At 45.7% G+C, this 20,858-nt stretch overlaps 1 protein-coding gene across 8 annotated transcripts in view; it reads right to left on the bottom strand.

The window, feature by feature from the left end:
- Positions 1 to 8,013: 8,013 nt before the first annotated feature.
- The window catches only part of PACSIN3 (protein kinase C and casein kinase substrate in neurons 3), a 21,525-nt gene continuing 8,680 nt past the window's right edge, over positions 8,014 to 20,858 (bottom strand). For 4 of the 8 annotated variants that reach the window (XM_014881892.2, XM_088166934.1, XM_088166936.1 and 1 more), the window contains exons 2-12: positions 17,187 to 17,268; positions 15,672 to 15,772; positions 15,091 to 15,247; positions 14,075 to 14,310; positions 13,519 to 13,674; positions 12,788 to 12,963; positions 11,854 to 11,974; positions 11,257 to 11,387; positions 10,538 to 10,603; positions 9,860 to 10,020; positions 8,014 to 8,344 (exon numbers count right to left, since the gene is read on the bottom strand). In XM_014881892.2, the coding sequence (XP_014737378.2) occupies positions 8,229 to 8,344; positions 9,860 to 10,020; positions 10,538 to 10,603; positions 11,257 to 11,387; positions 11,854 to 11,974; positions 12,788 to 12,963; positions 13,519 to 13,674; positions 14,075 to 14,310; positions 15,091 to 15,247; positions 15,672 to 15,725 (1,374 nt within the window). In that variant the 5' untranslated portion in view covers positions 15,726 to 15,772; positions 17,187 to 17,268 and the 3' untranslated portion in view covers positions 8,014 to 8,228. Of the gene's footprint in view, positions 8,345 to 9,859; positions 10,021 to 10,537; positions 10,604 to 11,256; positions 11,388 to 11,853; positions 11,975 to 12,787; positions 12,964 to 13,518; positions 13,675 to 14,074; positions 14,311 to 15,090; positions 15,248 to 15,671; positions 15,773 to 16,040; positions 16,193 to 17,186; positions 17,269 to 20,858 lie in introns of those variants that run through there. The other 4 variants (XM_088166938.1, XM_014881893.2, XM_088166937.1 and 1 more) reach the window with 3 other exon arrangements.

Raw genomic sequence — 20,858 nt, 5'->3', positions numbered from 1 at the left:
GGGCATCAGTCAGCAGGCGGTGAGCAATTGTATTGTGCATCACTTGTTTTTCTTGGGTTTAATTCCTTTTTTCCTATTATTATTTATATTTTATTTTATTTTAGTTATAAATGCTCTTATCTCCACCCACCAATTTTACCTTTTTCCAATTCTCTTCCCCATCCTAGTGGGTGGTGTGGGGTGGGTGGAGTGAGCTGTGTGATGCTTGGATGCAGGGTTAAATCATGACAGAGAGAAATGGCATGTGCTCAGGAGGAACTGAGGCAGCCTCAGAGGCCAGTAGGTCAGTGTCACACTTTGCCAGTCTGTGCTAGGAGACATGGGGAGATAACAGTGCAAGCTCCTCTCCTCTATGGAGGAAGCACAGTTTCTGTTCACTGCATTCCTCAGAATGCTTGCTACAGCAGGGTTACTTCAGCTTCTCTACCTCAGCAGGGTCTCTTGCAGGCCTTCAAATCCATGCTGGTTGCTCCAGATCCTGGCAAGGCTGCTGATCCTGTCCATCATTTTTGTATAAAAGCAGCAGGGATAGCATGCTGCTGGTCTGAGAAATAATCAGTTTCTTTTTGTTGACTTTGTCAGCACAGGAAAGACCTCCTGCTGCTGACTGTTCCCTGTGAATTAGTGCTGTCACTGCACTGTTCTTGCTATTTCCTGCATCTGTTTCTTTTGCATCTCATGTGCTTTAGTGCTGAATTTCTGAGCTCCAAGCTGGCAGCCTGCTCTTTGGCTCTCAACTTCCCTATCCATCTACATCCCATCTGACATCTACCTCCTTCCTCCTGACTGCTGTGACACCAGACCCTGAGCCTGATGTAGCCTTCTAATCAGAGGTCACCGTTATCCACCTCTGCCAAAAAAAAGATAGTTCCCAGCATTATCCAAGAAAGCAAAGGGAAGCAAAGGATGATGACCAGCATGATCTTGGAGCCTTCCATACCACCAGGGACACATTTTCAATACAGAAGTCTGGTTATCTGAGGGTATGAGATTACTGTGAAAAAGCTGGAGAGATTCAGGAAGGAAGTGCAATGATGGGGATAAAATATGTCCTGCACTTTCAAGCCTGGGCCAAAGGTAACAGAAAGTGCTTCTCTGTGAGTCTGTCCAAAAGCAGGGTGGTAGAGGGAAAAAGAGACTTTGCTCTTTTCTCACTGCCCAACAAAGGACAAGGACTGTGATAGGACTGTGCAGGAGAGAGATGAGGTGGCTGAGTCCTCCTCTCCTATTCAGACCCATTGGCCTCTCACACTTTTGCTGAATGAGAAGTTTTGGGAAAGAGGATGGCAAATTCAGTAAACTACCCAAAAAGTAACAGGGAGATAGTTTCCCATGGATCACAATGTTGAGTGGTGGGGTACCAGGAATCTACAATGACACCTTGGGCAAAGAAGCAATTCCTAACACAAATCTTTTTAAATTTTTTTTCCCCTCTTTTCTTACTAAGCAGTTCATAGACACTAATCCATGTAATTTTCCCTGGGGATAGCAGTAACTCTGGGAGAAAGCTCTGCTCAGTATTTCAGGGCAGCCTGGTTATTTTCAGTAGCGGAAGGAGCAAACACAGCCATGAATGGAGGAGAGGAAAATCGAGTAGAAAGCATTCTCCTTCTCACTACAACAAGGGACAGGTTCTCAGCAGGTGTGCTCCTTCTCAGCTGAAAGGGACAGTGTGTAAGAAGATGCTCCTAATTATCTGTGGTTTCAGGGATCATATGAAAAACTTTTCCTTGGGTTAGGTTATGTTTCTGTCAACTCAGCAAGCTGTCCTGCCATGTATTCACTTGGATTGATGCAAGGAAAGCAGCTGGCTGAGGGTTGTGGCTGACCAGGCTGTCAGTGTCCTGGACTGAGTGTCATTAGTAGCTGCCTCCCTAGGAAAAAGTGGAACACCAAGGCAGGCAATCATGTCACTCACTGGCTCCATGCAATGCTTCCAGCAAGATCGAAGATAAGGAGCTAATACAGTGTGTGTAGAGTCAATAAAGTTTACAACTATTTTACTGCAGTATTGCGGTTTGGAGAAAAGCCAGCAAAGGTTGAAGGAACACAAAATTTAAGGAACATAACAGATGGGTAACTTGAGAGATATTGAGGAGTGTAGTCATGGATGGCTTGCTCTGATTTGGGGTTGTGTTGCAGCGAAAATGCTGGTCCTGCTGCACGTGCTGTCCCTTGCACCCACTCTGGGAAGTGGCAGCTGTGGGCTGAGTCGTGTCCTGAGCCCTGCTCAAACAGCGATTGGCATTGCATTGCTGAGCTGATCTCCTGCTTGTGTGAGTGCTGAATAAGTAAGACAAGGGCTAGGAAATCTTGAAAGGGAGAAGAGAGGAGTGTCCCTTTCAGCTGTGCCAGTGTTGCTGAGCTGCCAGGCAAAACTGCTGTGGTTGATGGAAAGGGTGAGAGAGTGTAGGGCCAAGGCAGGAGCGTGCTGCTCCTGAGTAGTTGCTAAGTGAGTGTTTGTATGTATATACTTGTATATCTTAGGCTTTTCTTTTGTTACTCCATTTCCAATATTACAATTAAATGTTGATTTACAAATGTTTGGTAATATCACCTCTGGCCTGGCAGGTGCTTTGGACTTGGGAAGCTTTAGATATACCCCAAGTAGGGGTATGCTGGCTAATGTGACCTGGGGTTTCCTAGATCTGAGGACTAGTTTTAGATCTTGCTGTGGTGGTCTGTTTGGAGATGTTACAGGTGTCCCTGCTGGAAGCAGGCAGGCAGGGGACAGTCACTCAAGTGATGGAAGACAGACACATCACACCACATGGAAGCAAGGCCAAAAACTGAGAAATGAGCAGACCCTGAGCTCCCTTCTTTCAAGGGCAGTTGACAGCACAGGCACTAACTTGCCTGAGGTCAGAACCAGTAGGGCTGTCCACCCATCAGACATGACTCTTCCAAATTTTCCATTAGTTGTGTAATCTCTCTTCCCTGCAGATCACCCCATTCAGGAGTTTTCTAAATAAACTGAATCCCTCTAGTCCATGGACTAGTTGCCTGCAGCCCTTACAAGCATTAGGAACGTGTCTTAAGCAGAAGACAGTGACCCATGAAAGAAAGGCAGGGCTGACCAGAAGACAACATAATAAGCAAGGCAAAATGAGAAAGCTCTTTTGAAAAGAAAGGATTTTCAGAGTGGAATCACCACTGTCAAACAGGTCACTATGATGGATTTGGGTCAGGGGGAGTAAGTAGCAGTGCTTCAGCTCCATAGGTGGCTGCAATTTGTAGAGGGGATGCAGAGCCACTGGTGAAACAAACTTCCATAGAATTATGGATGCAGCATTCCTTAGGAACTGTGTGGCACCTGTGGGGAAGCTCTGAAGAGAATTTGAGAGAAAGGGCTACTGTGGTCACAGCTGGGGGCAGTGACTGTTTTAGTGTCAGCCTCCTGCTGGAAGCAGGAACAATAGACTCAGGAAGGAGGTAGTGAAGTCAAAGGGGGAGAGTGGAGGACCTAGAAGACTTCCAGCTGCTTGGACAGAAAGGAAATGCAGGGAGGAAGGGACCACAGGATGTGTAACTAGAAGGACCCAGTGAAAGTGCTGAAACTGAAGAGGAGAGCTTATGGACCCCCACACTAAGGGAGAAGTGCTGAGCACCACTACACTGCCTTGAGGTGTCTCAAGCTGCAGCTGTAATTGCCTTAAGCTGAGACACTGACAAAACCTCTGCAAGCAGGGTTACTGAGTGATGTAAAACAGGAGGACATGGCCAGAAAATGGATATGCTGAAAGCGGCTGAGGTGATGTGGCCTGAAATTTAGTTTGGGAAAGTTCACTGGAGCCATGTTGCTTGGTCCAGATGTTCTAAAGATAACCAGCCAGTTTCTTCCAATTACAGAAGCTACTCCACTGCCCCCTTCCCCTCCCTTTCAGCAAGGATTTGTTCATCATCTCATATTAATCCTTTTTGATCTCCTAAGAACCTAGGTAGCTTGGTAAAGTCTCACTCCCTTGCAGCCCAGAGTTTTTCAGCTCCTTGCAGCCTGGACCTGGGCAGTGGTTCAACACATGGTTGCAAGGTTTTTCTGTTTCTCCTTTTTTGGTTTTGGGTTGGTTTGGTGCAAGATCCCTCTGAAGACACTTTATCTTGTATCACACTGCCTTACTTTTATTGTTTTATACAACCTTTGCTGCCAGCCTGCAGTGGGTATTTTCCAACCACATTTCCATGGGTCAAGATGGGGTTTGTGGCACTGGCTTTGTTTCACGTTCAGCCACATGATCTGTCAGCTGCTGGTCTCAGTGCAGTTACTCTAGAAATGATCATCTACAGGTCTAAGTGGTGTTCAAACCCATTTTGGCTTCAACACCAGCTTTCTTCACAAGCAGAAGGAATTTCTGCAGCCTGCTGTCCCCAGGCATAATGCCAGCAGCTCCACAAATGCAACCAAGGCAGCACCAGTTCACATAGAGCCTGCTCTGCAGTTGGGGGAGCCTGTGGGAGACAGAGCTGAGCTCCACAGCCTCACAGCTGTGGCCTTGGGCTGGACCTGCAAACAGGGCAGGAGCAGAGGCGGTGCAGCACAATTTTTAACAGCACTGACGCGTCTCTGTGCAGGATTGCCACATACCTGCACCTGCCTGGGTGCTTAGTGCCAAGCAAAACAGCCACAAGGACACAGGGGATGGGAAGTGGAACAGAAAGTAAACGGAAACAGCAATAGCCCCAAGCTCCAGGCAGGGCTGTGAGAGTGCCACCCAGAACTGGAGGCTAACCACAGCTCAGCTGCCATCCCACAGCACAGCTGGCCCGTGGGCTTTGTGACCCAGATTTTGCCTACAGGGCAAACCATTACTGGGTTAGGCAAGCTCAGCTGTGACTTTAGGGAAATAGGTGTGATCCATTATAAAGAATCTTTAACTTCCTCTTCCTAGAAAATTCATCATCAACAGGAAATCCAAGATTTGCATGATAGTTCCAAAATTCTTTTCCAGGAAGATGCCAGAACCAAATGAATTATCTGCTAACCAGAGGTGTATGGGCTTTCCACAAAGAATGGCTTTATTAAAAAATAAAATATGACTAGATAATTATTCACTGTGTTGCACATCAGGCACAGAGATGCATTTGTATTTTTTTACAAAAACCATGGGGGAAGAACAGGCTTCACTGGCCTTCTGGAATTCAGGCACAGCAATTAGTTTATGTGTACATGTCTGTGTTCACACACAAAACTTTTGGCATGGAAGTTCTAACTAGAACATTTGTGGTTAACAAAACCTCATTTGCTTCTGTGGAAAACCAAGTATCCAGGCAGAGCTATTACTTTAATATAAGATCATTAGATGTGGGTTGGTTTAGGTTTTTTTTCCCCTCCTTCCCTCCAGCCAGATCTTTACTACACAGGCTCGCTTTTACTAATCCACATGGTTTTGGGTAGCCAGGACTAAGTGCCATGCCCCTTTGTGAGGTACAGTCCAGCCAAGCAATTTTTCATTCTCAATGTGTTGTCTGCTCTCCATGACTTCAGCTCTTAGCAGGAATTTCTGATGTGCAAACATTCCTTAGGGAACTTGTTCACATAAGATGCAATATGTCCCTATTTCTGGAAACCTTCAAGCAGCCCACTATAATCGGGTAGTCATGTTTTCCTAGGACAAACAAGTCTGTTCAGACTTTGTCCTGTGGAATTTCAGGTTGTTTGTACTGTAATCAGAGGTCCTGTCCGCTGGACATTTTTGTCCTTTAGCACATTATGGCCATACCTAGCTCCATCCCTAATTACAGCCTGACTAGAACTCAGAGGAGAAGTTAAAGTAAATTTTCCATGTCATCCTCTGTAGCTCCCTTCTAGCATCTTTTGACCTTACATGATAGTCTAGCATTAGTGTTTGAAATATGCAGGTTAATCAGGGAAACTTCAGTATTGTGTATAGGACACCCTCAGGTCATTTTAGCCCTGTCTTAGTTTCAGTTCTCTCAGAAGCCTGGCAGGCATGGCTCTCTTCACATTCACGTGTGCTAGGACAAAGGAGCAACAAATCACTCCATTGTGGGTTAGCAAGTGGAACACTTGCAATTACTGCACGACACTAATGATACTTTTACTTGGGACACAGAACTGAAAGCAGACTGGATCTTTAAACAAATCCAAGCGCTTATACACCAACACCTCTAATTACATCATGGCATAAGCTTAGAGGCATCTTCAGATACTGAATCTGGAATACTAATTAAATTAATTTAATTAAATTAAAATCCAGGCAGTTTTAATGTCTGTTACTTACATATTTAATTGCCTTTTGTAAATACGTTTTCTTTTATTAAGAAATGACATAATAGACTCTGAGCAAAATGCTTTAGCCTTATTCTTTTGGTTTGCACCTCTCTTCCCCATTCATGAAGTACAGTGCTAGGGATATCTCAAGCAAAACCTTTCAACTCTAAGTTCCTGTGGTCTCACAAAAGCACTATAAATAGCATTAGTCTCCCATCTCTTTGTCCATGGCAGACTACATTTTAAGGCATCCAGTATGCTGTAAAAGGTTTATTTCTGTTGTCAGCCAGGCAATGAGATGTTTGTGATACTTTAATCTTCATAAATGAACAGTGTTTGAATATGTCCATCCCCTCCTCTGTTTCAGCCTACATTTTGGCTTACTAGCTGCTGTTAACATAATACTGGCCATTTAATCCTGATGTTCACCCATGGCTTCAGACTTTCTTATGTGTAGCATTTCTCATGTGTAGCACCCTTTTTCCAAAAAGCTCTGAAGCAGTTCACCCCAGGTGGTTGGTGGAGGCTTGACTGAGTATTGAGAGTCTGACTTAGCCAGGTCACTCACACTTGCTCGGCCAAAATAAGAATGTCACTACAGAAGGTTACTACAAACTCAAAATGCATTTCAGCAGCTGTTTCAAGCAGATGTACTAAGTACATCTAAGCCATTTTTAAGCAACTGCCTTTGTTTCTCCAACAATGGGAGCATTTCCAGTTTTTTGTTCCCTCAAACTCTTGGGAGCTCTTATCAGTCCCTATGCTGGAATAGGCAGAGCACTAGGATCAGGATGCCAGGTCTTCCCAGCAGCCTCACAGGCTTTCAAAGGCAGAAGGACAGGTGAGATAAAGATGTTTGCTACATCCTTCCTGCTGAATGGCACTTAACAACTGGGCATAAGTGCACTTGCAGCAATTCAGGACAAAAAAGGGAGTTACCCCTCTATGGGTAATTTGTGCCAACCAGCAGGCAGCTTCCACAGTTCAACCCTCATCACAGTGCAGGGGTCTTTGGCAAAGCAGGGAGTGCACTTTTAGCCCTGTGTAAGTCAAGAAGATACTGGAAAGAAAAAAAAGAGGGTCTCTGCTGTGCACTAAGTGCTCTTGAAGAGAGGTGAAGCCAAAATAATCTAGATGCATTGGAAACCCCAGCATACACAATTGAATTTAGGAATCCTAAGCAGAACAGCACTGGAATGTGGCTGTCATTTTGTTAAAACCAGCCTTCAGCATGTGTCATGTAAAAGTCCATTTTAGCTCAAGGAGCATTCAGTCAATTCCAACTTGGTGTACAGCAGATCTGTTCACAACTCATTAGCCTGAACAGCTACACCATGCAAGACAGAAGCTTCTTTCTCCTGTGCCTCAGCTATACTCTCATTCATTCCTGGGGTTATCCCAATAAATATGAGGGCAGTGAAAAGGGATGTTCAGGTTGAAGCTGTATATCACTTATACCAGCTGCCTTACCAAGGAAGCCAACAAGCTTGCAGGTGAGGGATACTGAAAACTTATAAAAGACATGGGAGAATACAGAGCTTTCTGCCAGTCAGCTAGATGGAGCTAAAAAGGGGAAGCAATAGTAGAAATTCCCTATTACCCTGCATATCCAAAATTCTTTGTACAGGAAGCCTGGAGGCAGGGCAGACCTCAACACCCTATGGATACATGTGCATTGAAGTCAGGCAAGTATGCTTTCTTTTATAGAGCTCCATGAAAACACCTCATTTTGCTGAGTGCAAGTCAAAAGGATTGGTTTCTTTCTGCACTCCTACACTACTGTAGTGCTCAGAAAAGTCTTTATTCATCCTTGTTTATTTTTTAGAAAACCCCTACAGATCTAGATGTTTAAAATGAAGCATTAGTTACATGGAATATGTGCCTTTAAAGTCCAGAAGCTGCTGGATATACTGCAAAGGTGGGTTGGGGCCAGGAGTGACCCAGTGACCTGTGCAGGAGATGCTGGTATGGCTGTGAGGCACTGGCAGGGCAGCAGCAATCATGAGCCAACCTTCTCAACGTAATTAGCAGGATAGAGTCCAACCTGACCAGTGAGAAGTCGGCCCTTGCACCAGCCCTGCTCATCCTCCTCACTAATCTTCATTAGTTCTTCACCTAAAAGTAAGAACAGTCATTAGGAGGCAGCCTTGAGAAAGGTAGCATGACATTTTTACCCACCTAAGATGACTAGATAAAAAGCAAGACTATTGGTCTCCGTCATCCCACTTCTCCCCTTATCAACATGTTTATCATAATGCAGTTTAATCAAAGCCAGAATCACTGATCTCTTCAGTATTTATACTCAGTACTGTCACCTCGGCCAAGGAACTTAAACAGACCTTTGCTTCTTCTATTCAGCACCAGAAATCTTTTGTGCCCTACAGTTCTGACTGCTCTTCTCTCCCTAAGGAACATGCTTACAAGACAGAGTGATCAGAGATCTGAGACAATTTTTTCTTAGTGCATCCTCTGATAGGCAAGTGGGAAGGAAATACAAGAAGCTGCTAAGCTCTGGCTGTTGGGACCCAAAATGCCTATTCCATGATGGAGTGTCTGGTTTGGGCAGTAAGGCATGAAATCAACTGATTTCTCAGACCTATGACCAGGAAACACTTATAATATTTCCACATCTGCTTTGGGAAGGGGCAGAAAGATCCCCTCCTCCACCAGTAGGTGGTCATACTTCTGCCAGAGAGGGTCTGACTGCATCAATGGGCACATCCCACATTGGCAGGGTCTCAAAGTCTGCTCTTAAGCTGAAGCCTTACTGGTATGTGTTGCTCAGAACAGATTCAAAAAGGAGATGACTACAGCTAACAAGTCATACCCCATTTCATCTGCTGAGCTGAAAGAAAGAACAAAGTCAAGTTCTAGAGCACCCATATTGCAGGATATTTTAAAGCAACAAGCTAGCGTTAGGAAGTTTACTAGTTATGGTAACACTGCAGCACAGATATTGGCCTCAGGCACAAGGCCCTGCTACTGAAGGACTTCACTGACTTTAAATGGGTGTGTTTTGGAGAGATATAGCACAGAGATACTATGTAAAACTCAAAACAAGATCAGACACTCCCAAGATCACCATGTCCACTTAAAGATGAGAGAAGGGCACATGCAAACTTAAATTTAACTAAAGGATGAAAAGGAGACAGGTCTGTTTGCTCCAGTGCTCAATCCTCTGCTGCAAGCCAGGATCTCCATTCTCGAGATACCCATTTTGAGCATCAGTTTGCAATAGATGTTTTTTGCCACCTGACCTCCACCTTCAGTAGTACATGTCAGTAGGTGAACTTCTCCCAAAATATATATCTTCACATTATTTGAGAAGACAATCCAGAACACCCATGTAATTTTTATATCAATGGTGCAAGGGAGAAGCACTGAATAAAGGTTCAGGACACAATTCAGAATAAACTCTGACCAAGGCAAAGAGTCTCCTTCCATGTGGCCTCGCTACCTTCTGATCCAGAAAAAACTGGATTTCCCACTGTTATCCACCTTGAAGGAGCTGGCAGTGGTCAGATCAAGGGAAGAATAAATGTCAGACATCCAATTCTTACAGTGTTCCAAACATTCAGTGAGCCCAAGTGAGGACAGTGAAAGGTTAGTAAGAGTGCAGTGCTTCTGTACCTGCTTTGAAGCTCAGCTCATCAGCCTCCTGTCCTGTGTAATCATAGAGGGCTCGTACCCGTACACCTGGCACCGTCAGGTCTTCCTCGTGCCCGCTGGCATCCAGGCACTTCTTGGGAGTGTCCTCATCTGACCACTCCGAAATGTCTTCCTTCCCTCCGCTGTGTGTGGAAGGCAGGAGGGGACAAGATGGTTGTTAGTAGATTGATCTTTCACCCACCTCCTCCTGAACCATGCACCACTCTGACTCCCCCTGAGACTGCTCTGCTATAGGACAGGGTGCAAGAGGCCCAGAAGCCAAGCAAGGGTGAACAGGGAAGAGAGATCTCAGGACATACTACATTTTGTTGAAAGCACCCCAGCATTAGAACCCTGAGGGCCAGGAGGATAACTCACTTTCAAGGTATTTTCACATACACACACACTCTTCATGACCTCCTCCTAGTCTAGCAGATCCTCTCACACAAGGAAGGCCAGTCCTAACTGGCCAGAGAGCCCAGCTGCATCCAGAGTTATTCCAGCCAAGAATAAGACAGAGAGGAAAAGCTGTGTTTTGCATCCCAAAGAGATGTCTGGAATTCTGTTTTCCAAATCAGGGACAAGAGTAGAGGGGAAGAGCAGCAGAGGATAGACATCTGGAACCCCAAAAACCCTGCAGAGGCTATGTTCCATACTAACTTCACATGGGTTGGTGCCTTCAGGGTGTCATAGAAGAGACTGTTCTGCTCCTCTTGATAGGAAAACCTGTAGATTGGCAAATAGGGCCCCTGAATCCAATTGACTGTAACATACAGTAGTGGCCTTGAAAAATCTCTATATCCCCATTCTTCTCTGCTCAGTTCACTTTGGCCAGAGTCTATCTTTTAAAGCAGGACAGCTATTGGAACAGTAGGATGAGTCTGTTCTGCCTCTCCCTGTTCTCCAGGCTTGCTTCCTGGCAAGGGAAGCAGCTATACCCAAACTTGTCATGTACTACTCAGCACCATACCGGGGAAAAACAATAAGAATTTGTTGCCTTCATTTAGGAAGCCACAAAACTCCCAACTCTTCTCACCCTGTCTTGGAGGAAGAACTGGGGAAATGCATGCTATCATCAGACAGCACTAGTCAGATTGGGTTGAATCCTGTCACTAGAAGGATCTTTACCAGGAAGGCACTTCGTGAGGCAGAATATGCTAGACAAAAAAGCCCAAAAAACCCAACAAAACAAACCCAAAACCAAACAGCTACCCTAAACTGTATTTTCTACATGGCCTTTTCCAGAGTGCCACAGATAAGGCCATGGGCAAGAGACAGGAAATTAAGGAAGAGATTATTCCCATCAATCCAACTCATTCATGACCCTTGGCAGGACTGTACTTTTCCTAACCTGATGTATCCCAGAATTCAGCCTTTACCTTGTCTGCAGAGGAGTCTGTGAGACAACACCATCTCGTGTAGGCAAAATGCTGGTCAGTGTGACATCATCAGCCATCTTGCCACTCTTCTCCTTCTTGGTGATTTGCCTCTGTGTTTCGAGGGACCATTCCTGTCCAGGGAAAACCAGTAATACTGTCAAGCCACTCAGATAGAAAAGCTCTGTTAGCTTTTCTGCCCAATACAGAACAACAGAAGACCAGGCTGTACTTCAGTAGCAGCTGAACTGGTCAGCTCAATAGCCTTGCTGGTATAGCAGGCTCATTTCTGTTCAATCCCAAGGTGCAACAAGAGAAGCTTGAGAGAAAATCATGACAGAAAGCTGTCCCACAGCCCTGAGCACCACCTCCTCCTGTTCTTTGACCTTACAGCTGGATGGCTGGAGTATAGCATGGCAGCCTACATGTGCCCCTTTGGGCAGCAGACAGCTTGCAACACAACAATTTCAGAAGAGCCCAACATCTCGAGTCTGCTGAACAAAGACATGGTCTTTCCAACACAAGGCTAGTAATCACCAATTTCAGGTAAGCAGCTAATTGTTTGGAAATAGCATTAACACACTCTAGAAGGCTCCCCACCTCAAACTGAGGCCAATTCATCGCCATGCCCGGTCCATGAGTGTTGCGCCACCACTTCAGGTCCTCCTGGTTGTCTGCAGCCATGATGACTTGGTGGAGATCCCGATACAACGCATGAAAGCTACAACCAGAGCAGACAGAACCACCAGTAATCAAATCCCTCAGCAGTTTCCCAAAAGCCAAGTAGGAAGGAAGAGATTAACCGTGTGCACAATTACATAGCATCCTCAATCCCACAGGATTAAGGATGCTAGAGCAGGACTGATTCAGTCCTAGGAAAACACAGCCTCTCTTACTGGAGAGTCAGCCTGGCAAACAGGACAGTCTTGTTTGGTGTGGCACTGCCTAACAAGTGCCAGCTCTCTGCACAGCTCATTAAGTGAGCACTGAAATAACTTGGCACATTCTTGCACACGGACAGGGAGGTGGCTCAGATTTGTTGCCTCCACAATCAAAGGGGCACAGAAGATTTTTGGCTGTGCCTGTTACCCCTGTGTAATCTCTCCTTAGGGCAACTTGTGGGCTTACAGGCATTACTTCACAAAAGGTCTCGCTAGTAAGGGCAAAATGGGTGGAATAACCATCAATACTAGAAGGCAACAGAGCCATATTCCTCAGCCTGGGATTACATGTAACAACATGGAGGCATTTCATAGAAGTACACACACAGGACAGTACTGGACAGTAGTGAAAAAGGAAGGGTTCAAAGGCAGAAAATCCTCTCTGGGGAGCCTGGCACTGCCTACAATCACAGACCCTAGCACTGGTCACTCTAAAGAGACCAAATGCCAGTTCTAAGATATATTTGAAAGGGGAAAGAATGAGATCTGGCTGATGCAAGCAAGCAGCTTCCAGAGACACCAGAATTGGCACCTTTCACCAGAGCCTAAGCATTCCAGGCTAGCAGAATTCCCCTCTGCATCAGGCCCAGTACCTTTCACTGGTTGAGAGGTTGAGATGCTGGTGCAGATTCAGAAGCATCTCCTTAAAGAAGCACAATCGCTTGCGCTCTGCCTCCTGACAGCCTTCAAACACTTGCTCCATGTCCTCCATGTAGCGGGGATTGTAACGATTCAATTCTTCCAGCATCTTCTCATACTGTTCCTTGCACTGTAGCAGGAGCACAGCAAAGGTGAGTGAGATGTGTTGCCCTGATGGCAAACAAGTAACAACTCTCCCTACTCAGGCTTGGGACTGGCAAGTTTTTTTTCCCCACTGAACAGCTGAACAAAACCGCCAAAGAAATAAGAAATCCACAGCTGATGTCCCAGTCCATTGCTCTCCTAATATTCTTGCAAGTTTCCTGTTCTTGCTTACTACTCTCTTCCATACAGGACCTTCTACACTTTCCCTCTTGTGGACAAATCAGTTATTTTTGGTAGCCAAGTCTTCAGCTCTACAGGTTCCACCCCCTGCACCAAATCCCCTACACTTTTTTCCTTTTTTATTTTAAATTTATTTATAAATTAGGATCTTGCCTAACTCCAAAGACCAAGACCTTAGTTACTAAAGTCTGAGTCTAGCTCACTAAAACCTCCGATTATGGGATTTCACATCTTTTTACAGGGTTCAGCTGAGTAATTTCACTGAGGGACATTATCACCAATGCTTTTTCCCTGAAAGGAGTATCCTTGTGACCCCAGTCCATGAAACACACACACACACCTTCTCAGCCTCCTGAGTGCACTTCTCTACACGCTCTTGCAACTTGCGCATCTGCTCCTGTGAGACAGACGAGTCTGCCTTGGCATGGTTCTCCCTTGTATGGGCCGTTTTCTCCTCCTTCCTGGCTGCATGATAGTTTTTCTTAGAAGTCTCCACCTGTAGGAAAAGGGATGCAGAAAAAGCCATGATCCTGCCCACACTGATTTTCCAACACTCAGAGGAGGCATGTTAACATTTATTAGAGTCTGCAGTAACCTAACAGAAATGCCAGTTCAGCATTTAGTAAACAATGGTCCAGCGGGAAGAAGTACCTTCAAATGATCTCTTTGTCAGTGCTCACCTGCTGTGCAGGAATACAGAACCTGTGACCAAAGTCTTCCCATATGGGAAGGAAGTTATAAAACCATAAGAACATAGACCCTCGAGACATCCATTTCTCTCTGGAATTGTCTGCTACTCTGGCTAACCTAGTTTGTTTGCCCAGTCGCTCTTGAAATCAGGCAGCCAGCTCAACTACCCTTATCTATCTCTCTTTCCCCACTCACACTTTGCTTACATCTTTCATCTTCTTCACCCAGGGTTTCTGGGCCTTCCGGAACCCATCCTCTGCGTCCTTTGTTTCCTTGAAGCCTCCGATCATCTGCTTGTGGTAGGCCTCCTTCTGCCAGGCCTTGATCTTATCTGAATCTTCACCAGCCAGGTGGTTCCGGACAGCCAAGTGAATTTCACTCAGTTTGTCTGCAGCTGTCAGGAAGGCATGCCAGGCCTTTTCCAGAGTACCATACTGCGGACCTGCAAGAATAAGCACCAGAGGGGCTCTTGTACCTACTGCCCACAGAAGGGAATGCAGATTCTCTTCCTCCTACATACATCCACCAGTATGGATTCACTTCACTAACTCTGCCCCATCAAACAAGTCAGCACCGACTGGTCTCCACAGTTGCACCAGACAGCATCTAGACTGGCTGTTAGAGCTGGATGAGATGGGCATATCTTTGGGCAGCCTCAACTGTCCCAGATGGTACCTGCCAGGAGAAGGTTTCTGTAGAAAATCCTTTTCCCAAATCTGGCCTGAGCTTCAGGTAGGACAGCAACATTAGTTCATGACTGAAGCTAGGCTTCTGCTCCACAGAGCAGCAGGTCCTTTGGAACATCTGTCCTATTGTTTCTTTTTACTTTGTGAGATACTATGAGCTTGAGCACACTGCCACTAAATCACAGCATTAGTAGTTATTCTCAGGCTGGAGGAAAAGACAGCTAAGCCGTCTTTAAAAGGGGGGTACATCCAGCTTGATTTAAGACATGGACTGCCAAAGGACTTGCCAAACTATTGGCAAGATTTATTTTTTTGATAACCAAGCACATGACAAGAAAACACCTCTCCAAGTGGATCAGAGGATTGACTAAAATAAACAGGCAAACACACAAGAAAGACACCCAAGAAAGTCACCCCCTTCCTGGGGAAGGGAAGCCTGTGCCTCAAGGAAACAGCGTCACCTCAGTAAGAGACAGTTCTCAAAGAGGGGAGTGCAATGATTGCTTCCTGCTTCCAGTCTAATATGCCAACTTTACCTCTCTCCACATTGGTCCTCCACTTACGGGACCACTCTGTTAGCTGCTGGGCATAGTTCTTCTCTATCTTGGCTCTCTCCTGGAAGCAGGAGATAAGGTCATTGCAGAGCCGGTACCCATCATCCACACGTTTCACTGTCCGCTTGTAGTTTCCAGCCTGAAATGTCACACAGCATGATCGTTTATACCGTACCGACTCTGGCATTCCTGCAGTACAGACAACCTCCGTCATTGCATGGGGAGGGAACACGGGCCCTTCTGAAGGCAGCATCTGGGCTCACACCCTCCTTTGGCAGTCTCAGGCAGACAGCACTGGAGGGAAGAAGCTGAGATGCTTTGCTTGCTTCTCTCACAGCTCAGATGTCAGCTGAACGAGGAATTCTCATTCCACAGTACCTACAAAACAGTCACTACTCCCTACAGTAACACACAGCATGGTACTGAACCTTCCCACAGCTCCTCCCTTGCACTCCTCAAGGACAACATGTCACCCACAGACCTGGAACTCAACCCCCTAATTCCATCAGTGGGTGGTAAGATGACAATCCTACCTCCCTCACACTCTAATTATCCTTCCTTACCTCCCAGAAACTGCCCCCAGGAGCCTCCCCGCCAGCATCATCTTCTGATGACATCACCCTCTTTTTCTTGCAGCAGGGAATGTTTGCAGATTTCAGTTAACCTGACAAGAGAGAAAAGTGATTTCAAACATAGCACTGGCTGGGCCTTTGCAGACAGCATAGTTCTCCATGACTCTGGGAGCTGGAGGAGCCCAAGTTGCTGCCCGGCAGCCAAGCACTGTCACCAGTGCCCCTCCAGCTGCAGATGGCAAGGTCCAGCAGAGATGCCCAGGGCTGAAATGGCCTCCTCCCTCCCTGCAGACAAGAGGCCTCCCTGGCAGGCCTGTAACACATTGGGAAAGGATGTTGTAGAAGACAATCTTGCCAAACCTTGGCTGTGCAGATACCAGAGATGCTCATTAATCCAACCAAGGTCCTCAGGAGAGTAACAGAAACAGAGGTAGCTAAAGCTATTTAAAATCTGCCTTGAAAGATTTAAAATAAGTCTTGTGTCAATGGCGATGACTCCAGCTTCCCAGTATGACTCAGGATTACAGGATTACAACAACTGACTGGGGAAAACAAGGCTGAGCAGTCAGCAGGCAGGCATGTCTTGAATGGGGAGGAGCCCTGTAAGCTGCCCACCAGCTGAGCTGGGCTTGAGCAGAAGTACAGAAACATGCTGGGGCATACCCAACAAAAGGGCAGCACAGCTCACCTGCCTATTACCCAGCAGCCCTGCTTCCCTAGGAACATCCCTACACAGCTGCCCTTTTCACTACACTCACTGCATTAGGCTCAAAATCTAGACTGGAATGTAAAAGGTTTTCATCTCATTGTCTGCTATCTTAGAACTTTTGCCCAATCTCCTGTGCTAGCCTGCACTGCCAGTTTGTTCCTGATGTGGTACAACACTATGAATTCCTTGGGGAGAGGTTCAGGGTTTTTCTTGTGCAAGAATGAGAGAAGGAGTAACAGAACCCAAGCCCAGTCACTTGCTGACAAACCCAGTTCTTTCCAGACGAGCCCAGGTTAATGCAGCATGCATGGCCTTTGCTGCCACTTCTCCTCTTGCACATTCCTAGTTATAAAAAGCTTCCCTCACACCCCAGAGAGGTATCTGCTCATTCTGCCAGCCCACAGAGCACACAGCAGAGATGAAGATCAGGTCAAGAGTCCACATCTCCCACCTCATGCAAATCCTTCTTGGTGGCGTGAGCCACACAGTGAAGCGGCCCAACCCAGACTGCAGGAATTTCTGACATTTGGCTATGTTTGCCCAGTGTCATCCCATGGAGTGTGTCAGAAGCACATTATTGCTGTTGCTATGGCCTTCTTCAGAAACCTGGAAATACTGAACTATAGTCACTGAAGCAAGCTGTTAAATGAGATATGACATTCAGGTACATGAATCCTGAAAAATTAATTCCTCCACCATGCCACCAGTTGTCCCTGTCCTCCCTCCCTGCCGACTGCAAAGTCATCTTACAGCCTCCAGGGTATGCAACTCTAGTCCTGGCCCCAGTAACTACATACCTGAAAGCCAAAGCAAGATGCCGCAGGGGAGCAGTGGGAAGCCGGCAAGTGTGTCTCAATCTCTTCAGACTCTGAAAAAAGACTGGAGGAGACAGAGATGGTCACGGTCAGACACTGCTTTGCAGGGATGATGCCTGTTCTGATGCACTGCAGTCCTAGGGGTGTCCCTTTTCTACTAGCTACTTAGGAGGGGCACCCTCTGATATAGCAGCTGCAGCCACTGTGCCTCCCGAGATGCCATGTTCCAGCACGTAGGAGAGATGCCAGATCCTTGTGTCACAAGATCTAGCCCCAGAGAGAGTTAAAATAGAAACACTGGGGTGGCTGACAGCACTGTGCAGGAAAGGTAGCATCACAACAGCTGAGCACAGGGAACAGCTTGGGCCAGAAAGGCCTAAAATAAACCTGCACCCCATGTGGAGCCTGTCCCCCCTTACTGGACAGCATCCAGTTTAGTAAACCCCACCATCTCCATGCCCTGCTGCATATACTTTTACACACAGCTGCCTTTGGGAGAAAGGGGACACACATATACCTTCTCAGTCTCTTTTAACTAAAGACGAAGAAATTTATACACAAGTCAAAGAACTTCAGAACTTCATAAAGAAAAAAATAAAAAGCCACCAAAACTCACCAGAATGCATATTCTGGTCTACAGTCCCTTCAGTAGCAGAGCACCTAGCACTGCACTGATACAATGTGGCCCTCTAGCAGGAGAGCTTTTTTGTCCCTTGCTTCTGTAAGCTGTTCCCATCACAGCCTCAGAAATACTTCATTTTGCTATATGGTACAGCTAACTGTCATCAGCTTTCCACAGAGCAAAGAGAAGTAAAAGGTCTGCAGAAGCTAAGAGAAGCAAGGGCAGAATAAGGCATTTCTGTTTATCTCACATTTACATCCCTAGGGATTTACCTCAATGTAAAAAGTTTATTTTAAAAAAACCCAAAAACCCAGACAAAACCAACAAAAAGCCTCAGTGGCAGACAAGCAAAAAAAAAAAAAATCCCTTCTCAGTCACCAATATGCACTCAACTAAGGCTGGAAGGTTAGGGCAGTTGAGAGTAAACCTGGAAGTGGGATTTTTAGCCAGATGATAAAACCATTTTTGAGAAGAAATGAAAGAAGGAAGGGAAAGAGAAGGAAGGAAAGAAAAGCAGAGTGGGTTATTGCAAATGAATGACTTTTGGTGAGGAGGGGGAGGGCAACAGGTTGAGGGGGAAGAATTGTGACTCAGAGTGGTCCAGGACACTGGATAAAAGGTTAAAGCTCATTAACAGCCTTATAAGGCTTCCCAGGAGTCCCAAATAAAGCCAGACTAAATATTCGTGAAATTGCTATAATTAAAAAAAAAAATTCATGAAGTTATCTAAAAGTGTATTTAAAACCCATCCTTTCTTTCTTTCTCCTGATGAAGACATAGATCAATTATACATGACACATGAATACTGTATCACTTTTTCCACGCTGCTCCCTCATCCTCACTTTATCAGGAAGCAATGAATCACAAACATGCCTTCCAGCTCTGGTTTCCAATTCAGGCTGACAACATGGTACTAGAATTTGGGGGGTAAATGTGGAAAGCTGTTGTATGGCAGCGTAGGCTTGTTCATTTGAGGGACAGTCAGGCTAAACAAACATCCCCCCAAAAAAATCCGTTCTTTCTGCAGTTTCCATGTTAGAATTTGAGTCACATCTGCTTGCTTTCTCAGGAGTTACCAACTCCAATAGCCAGATTTACTATCCCTAACAGGCTCTGAAATATAATAGCAGCTGTGCTGGATCAGACTAAGGTTTATCATGGCCTCATAGCCTTTCTAGACAGCAGCCAAAAGGAGATACCTTCCCTTGCTTTGACAACAGAGCAAGCATAACATGATGATGTCTCCCTGCATGCTCTCCGAGCCTCTAACCACTTGCTGACAGGAACTTCCCTGAGCTGGATGTGCCACCTATGTAAGATGTATCTTAAATTAATTTCTTCAACCTGCTTTTGAACTCTCATGATTTTTCAGCACCTCTAATATCATGGGGCAAAGTATGCCACAGCCTAAGGCTTTACTGTAGTCATCAGCACAGTAGCTGGGGGCAAAATGCAATGACAGTATAATGCAAAATACAGTAATACAGTAAAATGCAATGGTATATTTCTCCAGGCTAATCTCCATGACCTGAGTCCATAGCAGCTGTATAGCCTTTCTAAAAATCCAGGAAAATCCAGCTTGGTAGAAGCAAAAAAGGTCAAAGAACAAGAAGGACCTTTTCCTGCTGGGCTTTTTCTGGACTTTACATACTTTGTGAGCCCATGTCAGTCAGCAGATCAAATTGGATCTGCATGCAGACATAGGGAAGGTACTTAGTACTGCACAGAGGGGCTGAAAAGAACAGCTGCTGCTGTCACCCTGAGTGAGCCCTAGAAGAGCAAGTAGATTGCCAGTCCACCCCTTCATGCCTATCTATTCCTGAAATACCACGTGGTGTGAGCCACCAAGGGTATGAGACAAGGGAAAGCCCAAGTTTGAAGGGAAAAATAAATATATGTGCCAAAGCCTGGAGGTTGTTCTACAGCAAAGTAAAGATGACAGGGATACCTCGTGGGCAGCCTGATTTGGCAAGAGCAACCAAAGAATTCAGGAGGGCTGGCAGAGCCTGTATAGTATAAGCAACATAGCTGGAGTTATATTGGGTCGAGTAGAGTTTTATGTGGGCCAGTACCACATACAAGACTCCTCCTGATGCCACTGCCACCTCTGCTAAGAGGAGGCTATCTAGCAATCATATTTGCAGGGCAAAGGAATGTTTATCCCTACCTTCCCACCTTTCTTTATCAGCTCTCACACTTAAGAGCTTCTTAAGACCTCACAGCAGCTCCTGCAAGACGAGTTCTCTGAAGAAGAGTGACAGCACTACTATTCATTGCACACCTCCAGAGGGTTACAGATAAAGGCAGCACAGACACCACTACAACCAGCAACATCAGGCAAACTGACCCATGCAAATGACAGCTACAACTATTTCTGCTTGTTGTGTTATAAAAGATATCTTCCTTCTTCCCCCACATACCTGCTCTCACTTAGGAGCCAACATAATTATTAGGCCACACCTGCTATCAACTCCCTATTAAGTTATCAACAAATGCTTCTTGTTCTTTAGCTGCAGAAAGGTGGAATGGCTCATGACTGTCTCACTGGTACTGAACTCCACTCAGGAAAATACCAGAGTGGATACCATTGTGATAGAGCTGTTTCTACCTTTAAGCCATGTTGTTATTCTTACTTGTGAACCAGTCAGGGACACGTCTCAGACCACAGATGCCTGCCCTCAGACCAAGGTGTCAAGCTAAAACCTTCCCTTTCAAAAATATATGAAACCCATTATGCACTGTAGGGTGTGCCTTGTTGCTTCCTGCTTTCACAGCATCTGTGCAACAGGGTCCTGATCCACAAAGAAAACTTCCAGACCCAGAACTAATAATCTCTCTTCTCCATTGAAAGCTTTCCCTTAGGCAGGTAAACCACAGAAATTCCCTTCCATCTACACCACATTCCAATACTTCCAGCCTCCAAATGCCCGAGGCACTACTTCTATGCATTGCTTGACTGTCTCCTAAGAATCTTTGTGAGCAACTGTTTTTCTTACTTCCCCAAGATCAAGCCTCTGAACTCTACAAAAGCT

Source organism: Sturnus vulgaris, chromosome 6 (genome assembly GCF_052056855.1).
Source record: "Sturnus vulgaris isolate bStuVul1 chromosome 6, bStuVul1.hap1, whole genome shotgun sequence".
Classification (NCBI taxonomy): Eukaryota; Metazoa; Chordata; class Aves; order Passeriformes; family Sturnidae; genus Sturnus; species Sturnus vulgaris.
This window is presented reverse-complemented; position numbering and strand designations above follow the sequence as displayed.